Source organism: Sphaeramia orbicularis, chromosome 17 (genome assembly GCF_902148855.1).
Source record: "Sphaeramia orbicularis chromosome 17, fSphaOr1.1, whole genome shotgun sequence".
NCBI classification, from domain to species: Eukaryota; Metazoa; Chordata; class Actinopteri; order Kurtiformes; family Apogonidae; genus Sphaeramia; species Sphaeramia orbicularis.
In genome coordinates, this window is record NC_043973.1 from 25340261 (window position 1) to 25364711 (window position 24451).

Below are 24451 nucleotides of genomic sequence, written 5' to 3' on the forward strand. Positions count from 1 at the left end.
ATCTGCTTCATCATTATTCTGGTGAGCAGTTCCACGTTTGCAAGAGAAAAAAGAAAATGATTTGAATTCTGGGGACCCAGAGGAGAGCGAGCAAAACCCAGAGGTAAGATCCAAGCTCGCTCTCCGTGCCCTTCCGTTGCCTGCCTACCTGGTAAACATCTCCACAAGCTCCTTGCTTTCAAAACACGTCAACTGGTGCCTATGTACTTTAGACTGGCCAGCCAAGCAGGAATTGAGACTTCATTTGTTTTTTTTTTACTTTTTCCTGTCTCTCTTCCGAGCCACCGCACATAACCTGTCTGGCATTAATGATGCTGTTAATAAAATGCGGCTGGTCTGTGGGTGGATTTGCCTGGCAGGCCTGGTGCCTGTCCTTCTCAGAGATAAGCCCACTGCTGGCCTTATCTACCTCCCACAGCCCCACCCAGCAGTGCCGTGCACTGGACACACAACCAGTCAACTCATCACTGGCTAATTACCACCTCTGACTGCCTTACAAAGCAGGCCTGGACTCACATTGCTACTGCTGCTAAGATTGGCTCTTCCCTACCTAGACTGTGTCTCTCTTTATGTCTTTGTCTATTTTTACCTACCCCCTTTTTCATTGTAAAGTTCCCCTTTAGGTCTGTCCCTTCAATGTTTCAGTTTGTTCTTCCTCTGGAATGTTATGTGTGTCCTATACTAGTTTTTATTGGTCTATTTCATCAACAGGCTGTTTCGAAGAATATCTAATAGCTGCATTTTCAAACTGGCAACATGACAATATTCAACTGCTTAACTGTGGCAGGTGAGATAACTCCTGTATCTATCTTTCAGTGTGTGTCTATGCATTTTGAAAATGACTAATGTCATTTATGTTACAGTTTCAGTAAGGTCTTAAGCCATTTGTGAGCAGGAGTCAGTTCAATCTCATAGCTTCATGAGAGCAGCCGAAGTCACTTGTGTTACAGAGGGAGGGAGCGGTTTCTTTTATTCAATTGTTTTCCACTTCCACGAGCGTGTGCCAAGGGGGAGGAAAGCGCCGGCTTAACACGCTCTGCAATTCAACACGGCCAGACGCAGTCCTATTAAGATTTAATGTGCCATTCTTCTGCTTGTGCCGCCGAAAAAGACTTGCAGGCTGAGAAAGAGAGTGAACAAAGAGCAGGCTGAGCCAGGGCCAGGAGAGATGAAGAAGTGTAAGAGAAACCAAGACATGCACTCCTCGACCAGGTCTTTGTCACACAATTGAAGTCAGTTGTTTCAAAGAGATGCTGCAAACTGTAGGGGAAGGAGAAATAATGACATCGTGTCATTGATATAGTTTTTTCACTCATGCGTAGTTGTGAGTGAGTACTTAAGATTATCTCTGTTTTGTCCACGTCATCCTTGCTGTGGTGGCTACCTACTTAAGAAAGAGGTCAACTGGATGAAGTCACAGCGTGTGTTTAGCCTCTTGGGTGATGAATTATGTGTTGTCTAAAATGCAAAGTGCAAGCATGCAGGTGCTGCAAGGAAGCATACGTGTGTGTGCACTAATACGAGTGTGTTTGCATGCCTAAGCGGATGACTGATTGAACAAGCAAATACATGAGAGACGAAGTGTGTCAGATGGAGGGGGATGTGAATATGAGCGAGGCGAAGAGTTGCAGGGCTGGCCATTGTCATTTCTACCTTAAAACACAAAAGCACAGACATAAAATGCCGGCCCCTACAATTCTTTTTTTTTTATTGTTTTTCTGTAGAAAATGCAGTCCTCGTCTGACAAAGACCAATAAATACTTTATACAGTGCATAATGTGTGCGGTGTGAAGCACAGGGGAGAGAGAAAGAGGGCGTCCTCACGAGGGCATATGCTTTGAATTCCTAATGACACTCCTGTTAACGTTACTAGCACAGTTGCACAGAAAGGGAAACGCGCAGAGATGCTACTCTGTCGAGTCAAGCCTCTACTTTAATACTCCCTTTCTCTCTCTACCTATTTCTCTTACGTAGACACTTCATGCCCTCCACACAAACACATACACACAGGAAAGACTCAAGGCCAATTCTGAGAGCTCACTCTAGCATGAGGTCTCTTTTCAGTGGCTGCGTTGTGCCAGAAGTAACTATTCTCCCCTGACCGCCTCTCCTCCTTTCAAAGCCTTGTAATCAGTGTGCTGCTCTTTGTACCAGGATGTCGCAAGACGCTCCGGCAAAAACACAGCAGAATTTCTGATGAACGGCAGTGGCTCAGAGTTCGGCTAATCAGGTCTCACTCATGTCGCTTTCCTCTTATGTGAGCCGTTTTGAAGCAAATAAAGTCTTTTCAGTTTGGCACATACTTCTTGGCAGCCACAAAGCAGCTGTTGGATCGATACACAAAGTTAGTTGAAAAAGAAAAAAAAAACAAAAAACAGTACAACCAATAGGAGCCTTTTGGAAACAGTTAGTAGAAAACACGGACTGCCAGGAGCCTGTTCATAGTTGAGGGTATTACTGGATGTTTCCATGCTTCTTAACCAAAGACTTGATGTAAATGAATTGAAATACTTCAAACAAACATGCCGTGGCTGGGAATGAAGGAGGGAAAACATATATCACCGGGTTTAAAAAATTTGTCTGGTTCCCAATCACAAACAGCGACTTTATATTAAAAATTTGTCCAAACTATTTCTATCATATTAACATCCTCTGTATTGTGGGGAGATCTTATTGTTTTCACAGAGTATTAGTATTTCATTTGTATTTTTCTCATAAATCTGAAATGCATTTTATTGAAGCTGAGTGCATTTTGTACTGTCTACAGGGAAAAAGAAAGGGGAAATCTACATAATATAAATCCATATATGGCCCAGTTATCTCTCTCTCCTTCTCTGTTGCACCCTCTCTGATTGATTCCTTTATCTGAGGGAAGCAGAAGACATGCTCTGTTTGCTCGCACAGTGGCCGGCAGGAAAACAGAGTAAGACACTTATTAAAAAGGTCATCTCACAGAGGGTTAAAATAGCAGGGCACAGATATCTCTTGGGGGAGTAGCCATGCCCCTCCTCTAGTGAAGGACACAAGAAAAGGTGTTGCTCAAGGGAGCTGGACCCGTAATGAAAGAATGGCCACCAGGCTGACAGCCCATGTATGCACTAGGCTATTCAAATACCTTCAGAGACATGGAAGTGGACAACTGATGGTGAAAGGCTTTGTGAGAATGCAATCTTTTGAATTAAACTCTGAGCTAGAGGTGTTATTTTTATTTACAGTGTGGGCTACCTAGTAAACACAAGTAGAAATGAACTGAGGAGGTATTTCTTTGGTGACTCGGTCTGAATTCAGGTTTTGTTGCCTACCGCTGCAGTCTCGGATCCAGCATATGACCATGTTTTGTGCCAACAGAGAGCAAAAGTCAAACTACAAACACTGTTTCTCTTTCCATGTGAAGGATCAGTAACAATACAAGAGTGTACAGACAATACAGTGAGACAGTGAGACAAAGCATTTGTGAAGTGTTTTTGGAAAGGCCTATGGAATAGCAGTGCCTCCAGCCTCCTGTCTCCTCCCCAGGGCAGCCTAAAGCCCTGTCGGCAGGATGCTGATCCCCACACGGAAACCTGATCCGCAGCCATCCTGGAGCCAGAGGGAGGACGGGGGAGCTCTCTCCCCCCGCGGAGCCCCTCCACTTCTGCCCCAGAGTTAAAGGGGTGCTCTGGGGGAACATTCCTCTAGCCCTGCCCCAGCCAGCCTCCACTCTTAACTCTCTAGAGGAGCATTCTTCCAGCCCTGCCCTAGCCTTCACTGAGATCTCCTGGGGAGCATTCCTGAAGCCCTGCCCCAGCCAAAGACGGGCTCCCTGGGGACACATTCCTGCAGCTCTCTCTTTCTTTCTCCATCTCCCTCCTTCTCCCTCGCTCCATTTCTCAGGCTCTTGCCTTCCTCTGCAGTCCAGCATTAGTGCGATCAATAGCACCGATCGCATCGGGGACACGAGGCAATCCATACCCATGCGCTCCCTTAGCGCACTGCAGTGGTCACAGCTTAAGTGCATGGAAAGGTGTTATACCTCTGCCAGACTGGGGGAGACAATGGCGGCCATTGATCGCGGTGACATGTAACATCTTTCTCTTTCTCTCTGTCCATTGGGCGTGGTCAACATACAGTTAGAATCTGTTTGGACTTAACTGAAGTCTGTTTCGTGTCACTATTGTAAGAAGACTTGTGCTTCTCTGTATTTACACAGACACAAAATAATAATGCGGCCCTCAAAATATGTGAGGTAGTGGGTGCATACAAGCATGTCTGGTTCTAGTAATATACTGTATTCGCTTATGGGATATCAGCTGGGGGAAAAAGAGCTGAGTTCTGTCAGGGAACAGCAAGCAAATCTCCATATGTGGATTGGTTCCAGTCAAGCTCTGCAATTTGTTTACCAAAAATAAAACATTTGAAATTGTAAAAATGAGGGTTTAGCAGGTGCTGGTGGTTGATTAGAAAATGGTTCTAATAAAGGATCCATCTGTGAGTAGAGACTTGATGTAAGGCAGATTAATTGGTCATGGATGTCTACATAATGCCACATAGGAAATCTCCTCCCATATTCTGTCGAATACACAAGCACAAAGTCAGACACACACACACACAGACACATTCAAAGTACTTAGTATGCCATCTAGAAGTTTCTTTTCTCCCACTGTGTTTGAATACTAATAGAGTGTTTCTGCACAATCACAATACCCTAATGGCAATTAGATTCTTTTGTTTGGTTTCCACGGGGGCTCTTATCCAAACTGTGTTTTTTTATCATTGGGCAATTAAGAGTTATTTGTCCATAAGATTGACATTTATGAAAGCCAGGCTTAATTATAGGAAAAATATGACTGAGTTGGTCATGACCACATTACAATGGAGTAGAACATAAGAGGTCCTACCCTGGAATCAAATACAAAACATAACTGGCTATTACATATTATAATATAATTATAATTACAATTAAAAAAATATTCAAGCAGAATTAGAACATTTCTCATTATTTCTTAATAGTGTAATTTGTTTTTTAATTTCTAAGGTTCCTCAAACATTCCTTCCATGAAACTGTTAGCTTGACAGATGTGGGTGTTGTATGTAAAAAAAGAAGTACGATGGGGGTTTTGTTCAAACTGATGACTGCTTTTGTCGGTTGACAGTAATGTGAAAGAGAATATATTGATTTTCACACCTGTAGTTGACTGAGCATTCACTTTAAAAAAAAAAAAAAAATTTGCACACACATGAGCTCACAAGAGTCACACATACATGTAAACAAGACGATCTGAAGTTACAAAGTCACTCGTGTGAGCACACATGCATCTCTGCACTCCAGTATAGGCATGAAAGAATGTGCATGCTTATACACACACAAAAATATATAGATGAAGAAAACAAAAGATCTGCTTCGAAAGACTCTCTTACTGTTAATGGAAAATCTTTGTAAAACTCGTGGGATATCTACCCTATAATTTGCGGTTTGCTGATTGTGGGTTGCAAAATATGAAATCAAACAGTGCTTGAATGTAAACAGAATAGAGACTACACTGGCTTTCTCATGACTGATGCTTTGATTTTGCTTTGAAATTAAGAGCTGGATCTTCTATACATCAAAAACAGAGTTGTTCAATTTTAGCCCGCTTGTGTTCTACACAAGATAGGAAGACACTCAGGCTCAGCCCAAACATTGGGAAATGTGTGTTGGAATGTGTTTCTCAACGCAGGCCCATCAGGACGTGTAAAGGAGGGCAGCAAGTCCAGGAGAAGCACATGGAAACCTTCAGTTCACATCATTAGTTCTGTCTGCCACCTTGTCAGGGTATTTATAGCGCTATTCATCCATCAACAGGTCAATGACACAGTCTGCCAATGGCATCCTTCTCTTTCAGTCCCACTAGGTATTACTACTGCAGCTAGCTAGCATTGGGACGAGCTGAGGGACTTTCCTGGAGCAAGGATGTGTTTCCAGTTGGTGGTCTGGTTACTGTGGGACCACACAGCTCCACGTTACACTCTAGTGAAATGTTAGAATTAGTATAGAGCTGTATAAAATGTTGCACTGAAACAAGCAAGGACACAATGTAGATACTATAAATACACATGCTGTAGCCTACAGTGATCTTTTATAAGGACACATGGAGGCCTATTTGTATGTCTCATTTGTAGATATTGATGCACGGCACATTTCAACAATACGCTAAGTGTGTTGGGCTCATGTGTGTCTGTGTTATTGGATATCAACCAAAGAAACTGGTAGTCTGGTGTTGTGCTCCCCTTAGCGCAGTGTACTAACACACAGTGTGGCATATTCTCTAGTGAAGGCACAGAGTGAGAGTGGGAGTGGGAGAAGAGCTGAGTGGCAGAGTGGAGGGGAGGCTCGGTGGGCTGAACGTTGTTTACCTGTCAGCTGGCATTGATTAATCTTGTGTTCGGTGAGATCGCTCAGCGACTCGAACACCTGCCGGCAGCTGTCGCAGCTGTGCAGAGCAGGCTCCTCGTCCTCCTCCTCTCCCTCCTCTCCTTCCTCAGGAGAGAGCAGCCTCTTCCTCAGACGCCCAGTCTCACCATCCTCCGCTGCCCTCTCGAGGGCGCACTCTGGATCTGCCAAGCCACAGGAAATGACAGCACCACATAGTCAGAGGGGTGACCCACACAGTGAGGTACTACAGCTTCCTCTGGGTGACAATAAAATGGATTTCTAGACTCTGGATTTAATAAAAACAATAATAAAAGCTGTAATAAAAATGCAGGTTCAATTTGGGCCTCTGTAACTCAACCACTCATGCCATAACAGAACTGTTGGGCAGGTGAGGGTGAGAGATATACAGGCACACACAGACAGGGTGGCACAATGCTCACACTCACAAATCTAACACACACATCCGCACAAACACACACCTCTGTTATTAGAAATGGTTTTACGTGTGTTTGCCCTGCTTCACCCAAGCAAAACTTCAGTATATGAAACTAGACAGATGGGAATATGTGTAGTTAATAAATCCAGGATTGCAGTTTTGGCTGGACCAAAGAAATATGAAATTCTGCCAATGAGTGTTGAATCGCATCAGTCAGCGTGTATCAAAGGAGACAGACCTTGCCATATTACCCAGACATCTAGGCCAGAAGTGTGGATGTATGGAGCGTAGCACAGTAAGACACACAAAACTGAGATTGGTGTGTGTTAGGCTGTCGCACGACACACTTCCCTAAATTATTCAGCCTTGCTCGCAGGCAGCCGCGGGTCGCGCACATCAATATTCTTCAATCCATCTGCAGTTTTGTCTCTTGTTGGCTTTGTGCTGCAGCAGTGCCAGGGGTGGGCGACTGACTACCCTGAATCAGGACCAGGAGTCATCTTTAAAAATACCAGTCTAATCTGAAGTTGTACATGTGATGCAAAAACATTCAGACGACACATGAAACCTTACATTGTTCTCTCACAGCATACCATGCATATCTTCAGTCAGAAGCCAAGTGAAGCAGATCGTGGCTTTCAACAGCTTTGTGATGGCAATATGGCCTGCAGCCCTCCTTACTGTATCCCCTGCTGTGACCATTAAACTTCACAATAAGACTGATTAAAAAGCCATACTAACAATTGAACCATCATGTCAATGCTAGTTAAGGCTTTGTGGGGGAGAAGAGCCCTTGCAATTCACTGGCAGCCATTTTAAGCTCCACTGATACAAGTGTTCCTCAGCTTGTCCTGAAACTCCAGAGGGGAACGTTAGGAGGAAGCCCATTTTTTCATCCACACACAGTTAACAGCGCCTGAGGTCTGGGAGTATGAGCTGACGATGTGTGCAGGTGTGGGTGTATATACTGGGTGTATATAGACATGGGCGGCCATTTTAAGCCCTCGTCTTGTAGGGTGCTCTTTAACTGTGAAATTCCTTGAGGAAAGGCGTTCCAGAACTCATCAAGGCCACCCAGGATTTTTCCTTTCCCCCACTTGCGCCAAGTATTGATGTAACATCACACCCTCCATTGTCCTTCCCTCTTGGCGACTGAGGCTCTCGGAACATGCCCTCTAAAAATATCAGCACTGTGGTCCCCGGTGGGACCATGCAGAACAGAACAGAAGGTGTTTCAAGAAAATGAAAATCCCAACCCAATCCTCACAGATGCAGGCCTTTCTTGCTCTGGGGGAAACACTTCTGACTGAGGCCAAAAGCCACACAATATAGACTTATGATTCATCCACACACACAAGCACAGAATTCAAAATATGCGCTGAAATGTGAACACTTCATGTCTTTTTTACAGGGTGCCTGTGGAGGAGGTTAAGACTTTGATATTTTTTTCCAGCGGCCTTTATGAATCATTAATTTTCCTAATATTACAGCTCAGTTCTGTCAGAGAAAACAAGTGATGGCTTAAGCATTTTTTTTTTCATGGCATAACACTCATTCCTCAGTGCGGGGTATGTTTTTATTATTATTCATATTTAGTTAACATTCTAACATTGTTTTGGAAGTAACATAGACAAAAACGAAAATAAAAAAATAAACAGCAGCTTATCTGAACTTATAACCCAACGAGGGTAATGCATGTGAGGAATGGATTTTTATTCCCTTGTTTTCTGTTGTTGAGAGTGACAAGTTTCAGCCGCAACTTTCAGAGAATCCAAGCTGGGTCAGTGCTTTCGGTCAAGCTGAGTGACCTCCGGTGCACCACTGTGATGCTGCGCTAGAAATGTAAACTGCTACACAGGGTGGATGTTAGGGAGCTTCAGAGAAAGGGGGAAGGGGGTGGGAGGGTGGGATGGTGCTTGACACTGCAAGGTCATGTCCAACCCTGGGATTAAAAAAACCACGTCAATACTTAGGTTTCTGAGCCTCTGGGCCTCATACAGTAATCCATCAGATCAGGACATCCTCTTCTACCAGTCTCTACAGGCTGGACAGCAGATCAATACCAGCAGGCTTAGAATGGCTGACAATCACATGTGGAATATGAGCATGGCGCGACATATTGAGAATTTTTAAAATCATGCCAAACACCCTTGTTAATTTAGCTAATGAGCTTGTGTGTACTGGTATAGAAGATAGTAAGCACAAGAGAGAGATGACATTGACCGCTGATCTATATTCTGATAAGGTCAGCTCGAAATAAAATGATCGTAGCCTTGTGTGAAAAATAAAAAAATGAGGAGAATATAATGAGAATTGGACTGCAGAATTTTTAAGGATGAGATTTCAATCTTTATGGTGCTAAAAGACATTAATACTATACTAATAAAATGAGCTAATATGAATGGTGATTGACGCCTTTAGAGCTTGGCAATATCTGTCTGAGTCCAAAAGCATCCATCACACACACTCTTGTCTCTTATGGTGTCAAGTGACATTTATCATGCCACAACTTTCATCTTGTGAGTTGAAGAGTCCCCTGGACCCCCACCCTTATATTATTGAATATTTCTGCTCTTAAATATTTATAACCTTTTAATTGATATTCTCTTCTCTGCTCCATTAGCCCCACCAGGGACCCGTGGTCCCTGGCAGGGAAGCCTACAACACGTCCCCCCACTGTCTGGCCCACACACTGAGACAAGTGGAGATACTGACCAGGGGGAAAGGAGGGAGGGCATGGATGTACAGGAATACTCACAGGGAAAAAAAAACACATAAAGAGGTAAATAGGAGAGTCTGGGTAATCTACAAAGCCTGGAATGAATTCATCAGGTTTTATCTTTAAAAGTAACTCTCTGCATGAACCCTGCTTTTAACCACTGGAGATTTCATGTCGAACCCTAAGATTAAAGATTAAATATAATACCGAAGGTCTAGAATAGGGGAAAAAAAAGCAATAGGAAAAGTTGTTATTTGGTACTATAAGCTGATTTTGAATTCAACATGTGATGGATGACAAAGTTTTAACTGCAATCATTGTAATCCAGCCCCAAAACACCACGCACAAGAAATCACTGAGGGCTATGTTCTCGCTTGCCTGTAGATACAGTACGTCTAAGCTCCATCTGGGTTCAGCCTGAGTCTTTCTTTGTGCATTGAAAGACCTTGGTGTTGAAAACATCATTACGAGCTCACCCATCTCCTCATTTCCCCATCATTTCCCAGAGATCCTGATCCTATGATGCCCCCTCCCCAGCAACCCACCCTACAACCACCCACCCCCAAGTTCAAATTAAGAATTTATTTTAACCAGCGAGCGGCTTCTGTCGACACATGTCGGCGGGCCTGATCAAAGGTGAGTACGCTCCTTTATCAGAGTGAGGGAGGCTGTCAGAAATAGGAGGACATTAAGATTGAATAACCTTCACACGGTTGCCGGCACCTCATTATTTAAAAATCTAAAACTTTTGCAGAGCACCCGCCATATATAGGTCACACTACATTCTAATGCCACATGTGCCTCCAAGTGTATCCTCTTCTGTGTGGATGGGATTTGGGGCTCTCCACTTAGACCGTCACATCCACTGATCCTCCACCATTAAAGAATGTCATGATCCGATGACGGGGCCGTGAGCTTGACACTTTGCAGACTGTTAACGATCGTCAAGAATTTGCATGGGGAGAGTCTGCGTTCACATGATCAGCCCATGCAATCTGATTAATCTGCTTCAAGTCCCCTAGATTCGTATTAAAGACTAATTACTGTCTAATATTTTGATGCATTTGTAATTTTAAAGTAGATTAACAGAAGTGTTTGTCGAAAGCCCTTTTCTGTAAAACACTTAACGCACTATAAGCCCAAAGTGATACGCCGCCTCACACCTAGTTATATGTTACAAATAAACATGCAGTATTTTCATGAAAATTTTATGATGCATGCTGAGGTAAAGAAAACAGTCGCACAGACGGAGAAAAAGGTGCCAAACAATTACAGGAGAAAGAACAAACAATGAAGACAACACAGAGAGTCCTACATAATGGAAGCAGAAAATCACAGGTATACAGACGGCATCATCCACCATTAAAATCTCAGCAAAAAAAAAAAAGACATGAGACACAAAGAAGAATGGAAATCAAAGCAGTTGAATGAGAAACAACATTTGAACATACCAAATGCCCTTTTTCTCTCTCTCTCTCTCTCTCTCTCTCTCACTCTGTCTCACTTGCTCTCTCATAGGGAGTGATAATATTGAATGGAGCGCCTTGCTATGCCATTAGTGCAGTAAAACATCAAAGGAAATGAATAATAGAGAATATGATTTTCTGAAGTGGTGGAGTGAAAGAGTCCTTTCCTTTTCCTGCTGTAGTGAGCCCTGCAGTACATTGATCTGTGGGCAGCCTCAACCTCAGCCAAAGCCAGTGTCTTAGACGCCGCACCACTACGCTACACTACTCCACACTACGGCACTTCGCCACCCAGACACCCCTTCAGATCTCTATAACACTTCTATTTGCCTCAGTCCACTCTATTTTGACAGAGCTGACACCCTCTTCCAAAATAACAGCCTCAATCTGACATAGCCAAGAGCAAAAAAAGAAAGAAGGAAAAAAGAAAGGGATGTATATATAAGAGAGAAGAAAAAGCATGGAGCATGTGGTTATAATTATACACAGGCAGCACAGTGGTAAAGCCAAGCTGCAGATCTTAAGCCTGCTCGACACTCTCTGGGTAAAAAAGCGCACTGCCTCATTAAATCTCAGATATCACACTGTTCCTGCCCCTCTATACTATGCATAATACTGTCTATCTTTTAGAGGGCCTCTTTTGTTAGCATTTCTCTTTTGCCTTTGCTACATATCAAACATGAATGAGAAACAGGATGCAGGGCCTGCAGAACACTTACAGAGTCACATAAGAGCGCAACTGGGGGTCTACTTATGAGGCAGATCTTGACACCATGTCTGATTAAGCCCTTAGCTTGTCAGCAGCCTAATGGCTATTGTGGCTGCGTCCGTCAAAGTGGCAAATGCATGAAAAGCAGGTAAGTTTTTCTACTGCTTTCAATTTGAAGCCAAAAAAAAAAAAAGGGTTGGCTTGAGAAGTCATTTAAGCTTATGGATGAATTGCCGACGCTACAATGAATAGCTCGTTGAAGCACAAGCAGAGAAATATTTTAAGAGTTGGAGACAAATTGCTAAATAGCTGTGAGAAAGCTCCCAGCATCTTAAAAGTTTACTGCCACAAACAACTCTTTTCTCATTGACCATTCGTCAAACTGCATCCTGAGAGGGGGTTAAAAAATAAATCAGTCAGACGAAGTCAAATGAGGAAAGTGAGAAATTAATTTGTGCGCCCTCCTGATTTCTCCACAGGCAGACATCGATCATGTGGCGGCTGTCTCCCCTCACTCTGGAGATAGAGGTGGTGGAGGGATGGGTAGAGGGAGATTCGTGTGTCTGAGGGGGTCGTTGTAATCAGGCACACTCATTAGCTCTGCTTTGGCTCTGGATGACAGGAGGTCTCTCAGGCAAGTCTGCCTCTTATGCCCATTCCTCCATCCCTTGAGCTGAGGTTAGAGAGGCTAAGGAGGCGTTTTTTTTTTTTGTTTTTTTTTAACCGAACTACCCACAAAAACCTCTCCATCCACACTGACACAACATCGGTTAGATATTGTTGTGCTACTGTACTGTAACAGAACACAAAAGCTTTACTGGAATGACACCCTAAAGGGTCAATTTAGATGACAGATGATTGACAACATCTAAACAAAGAAACTCAACTTTCGGTGCAGCATCACGTCTGAGGCACCAGTCTGTTTCTGATTGGACATGCCGCAGTTCAAGAATTTTTAATTTACCTGCAAATATCCGCCGGATGCTAACATGTAGGTTTGTGGACAGATTACAAACAAAATCTGAGACAACAATATTGTGGACATAAGCAGCTGAGAAAAGCTAAAATCTATTGTAGCTGTGCATGCAGTGCCTGCATTTCACACAGGAGCACTCAAACAGCTATGGGTAAATGCTGGACTAATGTGGCAGCCTTGAGTACCCAGGGTCCCCAGCCTGCTGGGCAAAACCATCCATATTGGGTTTAAAATAACCACGCCTGAGACTTAACCTTTACCAGAGACAAATGAAATGAAAATATACAGTGTGGTGCATCAGGAGCAGGTTTCATTCATAGGGGGCTTTCTGCTAGCCTGACCTGAATTACCGCTCTGTTCCTGGAGGGCCACTGTGAATGGCATACGGGAAGACAGGACACATTCATCTGCGTAGCTCTATTCTACATCATACAGAAGGTTGGAAAACAAAGTCAAAAAAAAAAAGGGCAGGAATACACAGAAACACATGGGCCGCTATAGGCACAGCTGCATGCATAAATGCACACTAACACATGAACAAAGAAAGCAAGCTAGGCCGGTCAGCCTTTCTCTAATAAACACATGCACCCACACAGCTTACAGTACGAAAACCTTAAAAACAAAAAAAAAAAGACACACAAGCACAGGCCCACTTTGTATCATTCTGAACCAACAAAGATTTTACAGGCAGACGCACACACACACAGACACATGATCCACTTTCCAGCCGAAAATGATGAAATATGAAATGGAGCATTACCGCTTGGAATGGCAGTCTGCCCAGGACTGTGCTGGTCCTCTGTCACATTGTCTTCTACTGCCAGAAAAAGAGAAGGGGGAGAAAAAGAGGGAAAGAAACAGTTAACAGTGAAAAACAAGTTGGACACATTGAGATTTCCCTCTTTTTTATTATTTACTATTGAGATTTTCTGTATGGAAACTCCAAGAGATTTCAACAGCTTTCGACAGCTCAACCTGTGGTTTGGGAATCCACGCAAGCCTTTCATATGTATGAGTTTTGGCAACAAGGCAAACAGCCACCCACGTAAATAACATATTGGACTGGGTAATGACGTGATGAATTATAAACGTCTCCCATGAAACATCTTCCCTACATCAACAGTGACCAAGTGAAAAACACCTTGATGGCTGCATTAGTAAGAAGCTTGCATAGAGCCTTGGTTAGCTAAATGAGATGAGTATCAAAAGGGAAATTTGTAACATCCAATGTAAATAGTACATTCCTTAAAAGCTAACTATGATTAAAAGTAAAAAAAAAAAAAAAAAAAGAGAAAAACATACTTTTAGAAAATGTATTCACAGTGCATGCCATTACACCAAAGCAGCTGCAAAGTGCTTTGCCTGCTCTTTAACAGGGTGGCTGACAAAATAGTGACGGCTTGATCACCACTCAGATCCACTCATTAGGTGCATGGCAACTAAACCACTTCTGACTTTTTGACAACACCATTGGCCTTGAAAAACACCACTCCTGTTTAGTAAAAAGGTAAGAACCTTTTACATTGGAGCCTTTCTGGAACTGGTGAGAGTTCCTTGTGGCATGTCAAGTACAAAAAATGAAATGGATTTTAACAGCGGGAAGAGAACAAAAGAGTCTCCCACCTGTTCCATGTAAAATGAGGGTCTCACTGAGGACTTCTTACGCCTCTGCGTTCCACCCCTGCAGTTGAAATGCATTCTCCATTATGTCTTTTCTTTTCTAGCCTTTCATTTTCCTGGGCAAAGAGGAAGGGGGTGTCTGACAGGACCTCCCAGTAGGGGAGTGTGGCAGTGACTGCCAAAGCAGAAACTGGCGCACTTTTAAAATCGCACAAAATATCCTGTACTTTGCATAATTAAAGCAGGATCCTATGGTGGCAGAAGCCTTTCCCTCAGGGGAGCACGAGTCAGTGTCAAGTAGGGTGTCAAACCTCAGTGAAAAATGAAGAGGAAAGTGTTGAGCTGTTTCTTATGAAGACGACAAACGATGGAGCAACTGTGTTTCAGTGCCAGGTCTTGTCCAGCCAAAACTGAATTCCAGAGTAATGCCTAAAGATGTTTTTATGTTAAATAATCTTTGTATAGAGAAGCTTTTTTTCCATTTGCATGTCAGTGTGTCTGATCATAAATATTTTCCGTGCTAACATTTATAACTAGCCTACACAGTAAATGTGCCAAACAAATGGTCACAGGGCTGGTAATTAATTAGCTAAATCAATTAAAAGTGATGGACTAGACATAGTTGAACACTGTGGAGGTATATCCCTCGGAGTCACAAAACATGACTGTTTCCATCCAAGACAGAAACCAACCAGAGTCCTTTTAAAGGAGGCCTTAGTGGCTGACGCCCTGAGAGTTTAATGAGTTTCTCCAGCACTGTTGAGCGCCTTGCATCTCGGATCATTTAAATGGGCTAGGGATAGGGGGTCCTAATAAATCCCCCATGGTTCTATCAGAGATTGGTCGTTGGAGCTGGAGTTTTTGTTTTGATTATCCTCCCTGTTGGTGAGATGAGGGAGTTCAGGCAGAAAATCTATTTTACAATGCCATAAGAACTTAAACATTACGACAGTTTGTGATGATTTGTCACCACTGTGAACTTATTAAAAGTTTTGTCACTGAAAGTAAACAACTACCATTGAAGTGCAAATTCTTTTCTCATTTGCACCTGTCTTTCTGATAATTACAAAGAAATGATCATAGAGGATAGGCTGTCAAGAAAGGGCGAACGCTTGTGATGTTTTATATTATCTGTATATTTGATCAAAAATGGCACAACAATACTGGGTGAATACAAATAACTGGACACATTTTAATTAAAATATCATAAAGCCTCTGCTCACCTTGTAATAATTATTACTTCAACTAAATGGAACTCATGTCCACATTGTTGGTAATGCATCACTGCTATCAGTTAATTAATGTTTGACAAGGTACAGTGTATCACTCAGCCGGTGACACACTGTAATCATGCTGTTAGGTTTTGTTGATACAATACCAAACACACATGGGAGCGTTTCAGCGCTGCTCCTTTGATTTTCAGAACTCAGAGCAGGAAAAGCATAATCCCACAACAAGTGGCACAGCATTAAAGGCCACTAATTAACACACTGGCCACACACAAAAAATGAATGCAGACTGCCTGTCATTATATTGTGAGTGACAATCCCCAAGACACGGATATTTCCTTTTTAGGGATGAATTAATTTTCCGCAGATAGCAGAGCAAAACAAGAAGCAAAAACATAATGCGAAAAGAGAAAAGAAATTACAAATTAAAAAAGATTGATTACCGCATTTATAGTCGACAAATACCCATAAAATAGAAAAATTAATAGACACGAATGAGCAAAATATGACAAACTTGTAGCTAGTTGCAACAATCAATCACATCAGATCCCGCTGCATAACAGGGCATCGATAGATACATACAAGTGCAAAGACATTCTGCGCAGCTTTTTAAACGTGTGGATTAACATGTATTTGTGTGTGTATGCTTGTGCATGGGTATCTCGCAGTACCTCTCAGACGTTCAAAAAAAAAAAAAGCTTTGAGTGTGTTCCTGGATATGCGTGACTCATCTGCTTGGTTACAGCCAGTTTGGACGATACAGTGCCGAACACAATGGCTGTGTAATCCGCCCTGACTGACCGGGAAGGAGACGCTCGCCACAGGGACTACAACTCAATTTAGCTCGGGTCAAGAGGTCAACCCTCCTCAATTAGGGCTAGGAAGGGAGGGAGGAGGACACGCACTGCACATGAATAACTTTCTTAATGAGCATTATTTGAACTGGTGATTAGTGTCATAAATAATTTGCAATAGAGGAGCATGTTAATCATGTTGCATAATATTTGTAATCCTTCACGTTGCCATGTACTGTAAGCAAAATCATACATCTTAAAAAAACAAAAACAACACAATCTATTATTTGCCTTTAAAATAAAATTAATGCCAATCGAACTGACAAACTAGACAGATGCAAATAAGCCCAGCCACGTATCATTACATTTGCAGCAGTGGTGGAAATCAATCACTGTCTCTGAATCAGAACTCTTTCTCCATGTGGCAGACAATCCATGACAACAAGAGAGACACATGCCATGGAATAAGAGGAGATATCGGCCAGCTCCCGCGACACCCAGTCCAACACACTGAGCCGCATGTCAAGAGCACTGACAGCCGTGCTAATGGGATTTTTCCACGGCTCAATCATAATTTCCTTAATGATAATACTAACCATATTTTTGTGTCACATTAGAAAAGTGTTAATGGGTGTTATGCCACAGATCATTAATTGCAAACAGACTGGAATACTGCAGCTTCCTATAAACTAAGAATGACGCAACTGTTAATCGACATTTTAACAGAAGTGACAAAAAAAAATCTTCACTTTTAATTGTACAAATTATGAAGGGTCCTTCATTCCAATTAACATTCAGGATATAGAGTATATCTGAAATATAAAGGAGAAAAACTGGGTGATTCGTTTTTCAGCAAAAAATAAATGTGACATCACTCCTTTTCAGTTTCATAGCTCTATGTTTATTTAGACTGAAAGGGGGAGTGGTTATGCATCACCAGTCATAACAGCCATGGTCAAGTATGAGTGAGCGATAAAGAGTTTAAACAGTTTTTCTGCTTTTTTTCCTCAAAAAAAAAAAAAAAAAAAAAAAAAAAAAAAGCTATGAATTGCAGCATTTTACTTTTCCTGGATAGATTACTCATTTGACTGGAAATAAAAATGCACTTGTAATGTAATTTGTTTATGTCTGAGCACAAGCATTTATCTTACGGTATAACACATAATTAAAACGTCTATATATTTCATAAATCAGCTTATTTTTTTGGTTTGTATTTACAGAGTAAAATAATATTTCCTCTTACTGTATGTTATGCCAAGCAAAAGTTCCTCTCATGTGGCAGTAAATTTCACCAGCTTAAAAACATCAAATATTTAAGGTGTACATGACACAGCGCTGATTTCATGACATTTGCTATACTTAAAGTAAATGGCCCGGTAAATGTATATATTTGTTTGTGCAGATGAACGCACCTCTCAGTCAATAACCACATTACTGCAGAGTTTTGAGAGTGTCATTTGTGCTAAGAAAAAAAAAAATAAAAAAAAATAAAAAAAATCAATCCAGCCTCACATTATTCAGGAAGTACTGTAGGACAGACAACGTGGCAGTCCTTACACACTACATGCAGGATTTGCAGTGAGATCCTCCTAACTTGCTACTCAACACTGTCTGAGGCAATGTGCTGACCCAAACCCTCTGTACATCAAAACAAAATTACAATGTGCCTACAGTTGAGAAATGTAGAAGGCTGTGGATTGAGTAAATGTCAGTGGCTTGGGTGAAGTGTTTGCATATAAGCGAATGATGTATGGTCTCGTCCTGTGCCATTTATTCCCCCAAGCAATAACATAGCCGGATCTGTCTCTCAGACTTAATTGAAACGGGACTTGTAATGTTGCCCTTTTCCTCGATGGGACCAAAAACATAACCTCTGACTCCCACAAGCAGCCAATACAGAGGAAGTGGGTGTGTGTTGGAGTCCACAGGGGGGGGAAGAAAAAAGAGTGCCAACTGTCACAGCGTTATTTTCTCATCTCTACACACACTCTGTCCATACTATCACAAGTCGTTCAAACGCTGCGTATGATGCGTGGTCTACGTTCATTCTGTGCTCCTCCGGCACCTCTGTTTATCTTCCCTTCCGCAGAACAAAGTGTTCTTTCTGCACAAAAAAAGTGCGGTCCACACTGACCACTGCCTCAAGTCAGCAGAAGACAGCCTAAAAAAACCCTGAAACCTGAACTCTGCAACTCTATTCTATACAAAAAGAAAAAAACTAAACATGCAGTATATGCAGATGCAAGCACATATTCACATGCATACATAGAAATGTGGTGGCAAACATTTGGAGATGTATAATAAAAAAAATAAAAAATTGAAGTCTAGGTTTAAAATGCCAATTGTAATTTTGTGGAAACAATGCAGAGGAGTACAGTGTCAAGCAACTATTTTAAAAAACGACATGAAAAGTTATTGTGGACATCTGTATAAGTGTAACTCTGTCCCTGAGGGTAGAGATAGACAAAGAACAATAAATAACATCTGCCTGGCCTTCTTGGGACTCATCCAAAAAACAGGGAAATATCTGTGACGTATCTGCATTTCTGCTCTGCTTGAGCAGTCGCTATGAAGACATAAAAGTCTGGGATGTTTTGTGCACCATATTTCTCCACTTTAAATTTTACTGACAATAACAAAACAAACAATGTCATCATTCTGACTTCATTTGCATACTGATTTGCTCCTTCTCCATCCTTCTCTCACTCACATTGATGTACACAAATCTTAACAGATGTTCCTCTGAATACACACATACACACACTTGTAGAATGTAGGCATGCTGGCAGGAGACAATTATATATAAGTGATGTGTCTTTTGAGAATAGCAAATGTCACACCAACTAACAAAAAAACAGTCAATGCCAATCTGGTGTGGGAAAATAGGAAATCTATCTATAGAGCTGTTTACTGTGAATAGAACAGTGCCGGTCTGGAAACAGAATGTGACAATTTTAAGATGTGCATGCACTCACATTTCCACCCTCTCCTGGGTATTGATTTAAAATGGTGGCTGCATGAATGTACTACCGCAGACCATGTAATCTTCCTTTGAGATGAAGACTTCCGAGAACGAAAGGGGAGAGAGAAAGGGGTCCACAGACCACAAGCTGGGAATGTGAAATTGTGGACAATTATTTGCTGAGCAAAATACAATGCCTGCCAGATGAACTGGAGCTCAACCTCCAAACCCAGCAGCTCCCCCACCAAAATGCTACAGAGAAAAGTAGTGTGTGAATATTTGTGTGTATGCATGTATGTTTCTATGTCTCTATTTCTCTCTACCTCCCACTCTTACACACACACACACACACACACACACACACACACACATACATACACACATATGCACGGTCAAATCCAACTATTTAAAAAAAAAAAAAACTTAGAAAATAATCAAAATTATACATTATTGCCCATGTGTATACTCTGACATAATGTGCAGAACTGTCAGATGTGATAAAAGCCAGGAAAAAGTTCAGTTAATTTCAAGATTTCCTGCAGGAATTTCAACTTTTTTTTTTTTTTTAATAAAGATATCCAATTAGTACCAAAAGACCAAAAGTCCACTACTAATTTCCCTTTTAACTCTTTTACGCACGCATCCATACACACACACCACATCACATAACATCACATCACCCCCCCACTCACCCACCCCTCCTCCTCCTCCTCCTCCTCTCTCTTCCTCCTCCTTTCCCCGACATATAAAATGTTTCCTCCTTTAGTTTCTCAGACGGGGGGGGGGGTCACGTGACTCTGCGCCCCATTCCATCAGACGGCTTAAGTTCCGACCAGGAGCGTCTTTTAACACATCCAGATGTTTAGCCAGCGTCGCGTTGCGCTGTTGCTCTCTAAATTCTCCATGCCCTGCCCATGCACTTTAACTATGATTAGATTATTGTCTGAACTGAAACCGACCTGCATTTCCCCGATGCCATACGTATATATATATATATATAGAGAGAGAGATATATGCAGTCGGTTTCATGCGCCACATAACAGGAAGAACAGTTGGAAATGCGTAAAATAAATAAATAAATAAATAAATAAACATTTCCAGTCAGCGATAAGTTAAGATCATACTCGTCTAGACTTGTGATCAGGTGAAAATAAAATATTCTAAGCCACCAAACAGAGGCTTATCACTTACCTTTTAGAGATCTTGGTTTAGCTTGCTTGCGGCGCGACATCCTATAGAAAAACGCTGAAGTTGTTCAGTTTCTGACTGATAATTTGGGAAAGATGGGATACTCTAAAGGTGCGATCTCTCTAAATGTATCTGACCAAAATCGCGGCTGCCTTTTTCGCATTACAGACAGATTCAACTTCGCCCCTTTTTCCGTGCGATGTAAACAACGAGTTTGCTGTTATTTTGTGATGAGTAGGTGGATGTTATAAAATCCAATTAGCCCGATCGGTATAGTCGAGTCTGTTTAGTTGAGCTGGGTAAGGTCGGGGAAAAGTGTGAGAATATAATCCCGTCATGCGCTTCCATTCTCCGGGAAAACACACACGCGCGTAGGCATGATGTTGGTTAAGAAATAAAAGCGGAATATTTGCTTTTCGCCTCTCATCTCAAATGCATCCGCGTGAGAAAGACATCAGCAAAACGCCTCCTGTGAGAGTGCAAAAAATGCAACAAAACCAAAAAAAGGGAGGAAAAATGATAATTACACTTTTCACTTCATATCCACCTAACAGCATCAAAACTATTCTAGACTCTTCCTTTTCTCACTCCAGTCAGCTAATCATGAATTAGGTTCGGAATCTGATCTAAGTCTACGTCTAAATTGCTCTTAAAAGAGGATGAAGAAGCAGAGAGAAGATGGAAGCTCCCTCCTCATCACAAACCTGCAAGGTCTTGGACTGCGCTGTCGCTCCGGTAGTCCACATAATAATGGAAAATGGAAGCAAGGCCCCCAAAGCCATCAGGATGGCTCCAGAGGGGGCCCCTACCCCGCAGGGACTCGCTCTGTACGTAATCACTGAGGAAATCATTGTCAGCCTGCCTGCACTCACACACAGACAGAGAGGCATGATTAAAATCCTAGGGATCATGGCAAGATGCGGATTGCTGGATCTGCTGGTCCCCGGATCCGGAGTCGAACTCTAAACCCAAAGTCGGCTTGCTCACCCTGGCGTCTCCTCTGCCTCAGCTCGCCGTCGGCCACTCTCCATCTACGGCAGACGGACTGGTCCCCCTTCTGGTAGAAATGGTTAAGCAGAGACATTTTTTGAATGGCTGTTGACATATATGACATGCAATGGCAAACAGAAGATAATATAATATAAGGGGTTTATTATGGCTACAGTCGGATTTTTTTTTTTAAATTATTATTATTCAGAATGATTTGCATTGTTGAATATTCTTATTTAGTTGTTTATAATTTATTTTAAAAAATCAGATTTAATTTTTTTTTTGTTTTGTGTAATAAAATATCCTCCTTTTTCTCATTGTTACCTCCAGAATTATGCACATTAATGTAGAATTTCAACAAATTTGTAGTTTTCAAATAATTTCTATTTTTTTAAGAGAACTTGCAAATTTAATGTATTCCTGCAATCATATGCAGTTATAATTGGGTATTATGTGTGCATCACAAATTTCTTTCTTTCTTTCTTTCTTTCTTTCTTTCTTTCTTTCTTTCTTTCTTTCTTTCTTTCTTTCTTTCTTTCTTTCTTTTATTCTTTCTTTCTTTCTTTCTTTCTTTCTCCTTGTCAAAATGATTCTTCACAACACTGCACTGGAATACACCCTCACCTGCATGTGGATGTCCAGGCCCCCATGCCCCTGCTATGTGAAAATGAGATCCAGAGAGGAGTCCTGCAGTGGGCTTCTCACTCTGCACTCTTCCCCTCCATAGTCTGGAGGTTGCCTCAGCTAGGGGCCCCATCTAAAAATCACAGTCACGCAACTGCTTTTTCCCACTTCCAATGCATTTCTATTCTTACTGATTCACAGAGACAGTGTTAGAAGGGGTGGAAAAAAAGGATTTTTGCTGCAGACCTACAGGGAAGGAGAGGAAAAGTGGAGGGCAGCTATACAGGCTGGTGTAAAAAAAAGTAAATTAACTCCAACCTTCGATAGCCTTTACTACAGCTACTAAATTTGCTAAAGAAAATTCACTATAAAGATAAACCAAACTGTAAAAGTTAATGATGTGGACATGTAATAAGGCTACTCTGATCCTATGGAGTATTCCCACCTTTTAGTTCGGACTTCACAATGAGACCATATATTGTTATGTACTTGTAGCCTAATAGACATTTCAGGGGTTGATTTTAAGAGGCTTTATCTTTTGCATCTCTTGTCCCTCATTGGTGGTAGGAGCAAAACTTACCCTTCAGAAGGTGGGATTTATGACCTACATATGATGTAAACACTCTTATTCTCTTTGCTCAATTTGTACTCTATAATTTCATTTGCACCCTTTGTTTTTTCCCAAATAATTTCCCCACCCACATGCTGCCATAAACTATGTGCTAAGATCAATAAAACAATGTGTGACACAGATTGACGTGATGTGCTTTGGTAAATTCAAAGCCCTCGCAAACTACAGTAAAGTTGGTAAACACACACATATGAAACATCTATTTGTAGGTGCTTGGAATCTGTCAGGAGGTCTCAGCTGCCTTAAAACTTCAATCTTAACAATGCTCCGAAGTTCCCCCTCTCTGTCTCAGTGCTCTGTCAGGCGGCTCTCCCAAAGTTTTACCACCTTGCCTCCCCCCTGTACCTCTTGAATGCTCTCTCAAACAAAAACAAACAGTGCTCTTCAGTCCTCCAGGGCTCTTTGCTACTTTCATTAGTGACAAAGTAACTGGGAAAAGGCTTGACTTGACTCAGTGCTTGCACAGTTCAGTCTCTAAGTTACAGTACACTCTTGCTCAGTTGTTTTTTTTTTCTTCAAGTGGAAGAAACCTCAAGTGAGGAATGTTGCTCATGATGCTCCAAAAATCCTGACATGGCTCGTCCCTTAGGAATAAGCTTATAAATATGGAAAGCAAGATCAAATATAGGTTTTTGGGGAGCAAATAGGCACAATGAAAATCAAAAAAAAAAAAAAAAAAGCCTCACCTCTATACGGGAGGGAAAAGTGAATCAAACAAAAATAAATAAAAGGCATGACATGTTTGCCATTTTAAAAACAATGCCAGCCAGGCATTTTCTATCCAGATAATACCCACAAGATATGACAAAATTAAGCCATAGCTTTAGTTGCTGATTCATTTGTGTAGGCTTACACGGTGCATCGACTTATTAATTAATTTACGTAAAGACTAAGGCACAGACTAAGCCTTTGAAATGGTATTAAACACACAAAGACACAGTCTGTTGTCAGATCACCTCACTGTCTTACTAGTGTATTTGTAGTTAAACTGAGCAGTTGTGCTGATTTGTTCACCACCCATAGCTTTTACTTAGACATCGAGACGCCACGGCAAGTGTGTGTGCCGCAGCATCTGAGATTTCACTCTGCCTCTCAGCAGGATGAAATGTTCCCCAGTGGAATCTGTGGCCCTCGGGTGGTGGGATTCTTCAGCAGTTTCTCCTGACCTGTGCCCTGTTCACCCTCTGTCCATTTGGCTCCATCGGCACATTGTCCAAAAAAATAAGTTTTAACTCAACTTTAGAACTCAGAGAAAGTTTTAATCCCAATGAAGTGTCTCCTGTAAAAATAATAATCACTGAAGGCTATTTAGTAGAATACTCTCGCAAATGGAGAAAAACGGCGGCTTAAAAGCACAGTCGGTCAATTACGCTCGTTAGAAGAGGCCAGATATACAGACATGCATGTACACCAACCACTCACACACACACACACACACACACATACTCTTGACTTGCCTCATTAAAACCCATCCAGCTACTAGAACTCAGAGATGTGAATGTTTCCCTTGAGGAGTGGGGCACGTTCATTTTGAGAAAGGCAGAAGATTCAACTTTTTTCTTACTTGCTTATAATTACAGAGATTGCTGGAATGCATGACCCTGAGAATAAGGCTGGGTCCTGGGAGAGTCCACCAGAAGCATCACCATCTTCAGTCTTGCTCTCCATTGTGCGTCTCCCTAGTTGGATGCCACCCACACCAAGCATGAGTGAGGT

General features: G+C 41.9%; 1 protein-coding gene across 4 annotated transcripts in view; it reads right to left on the reverse strand.

Moving 5' to 3' along the window:
* The window catches only part of znf521 (zinc finger protein 521), a 90614-nt gene extending 69086 nt beyond the window's left edge, over positions 1 to 21528 (reverse strand). For 2 of the 4 annotated variants that reach the window (XM_030160782.1, XM_030160780.1), the window contains exons 1-3: positions 20494 to 21188; positions 13458 to 13514; positions 6373 to 6573 (exon numbers count right to left, since the gene is read on the reverse strand). In XM_030160782.1, coding sequence (XP_030016642.1) covers positions 6373 to 6573; positions 13458 to 13514; positions 20494 to 20533 — 298 coding nt within the window. In that variant the 5' untranslated portion in view covers positions 20534 to 21188. The other 2 variants (XM_030160779.1, XM_030160781.1) reach the window with 2 other exon arrangements.
* Between the last annotated feature and the right edge of the window lie 2923 nt (positions 21529 to 24451).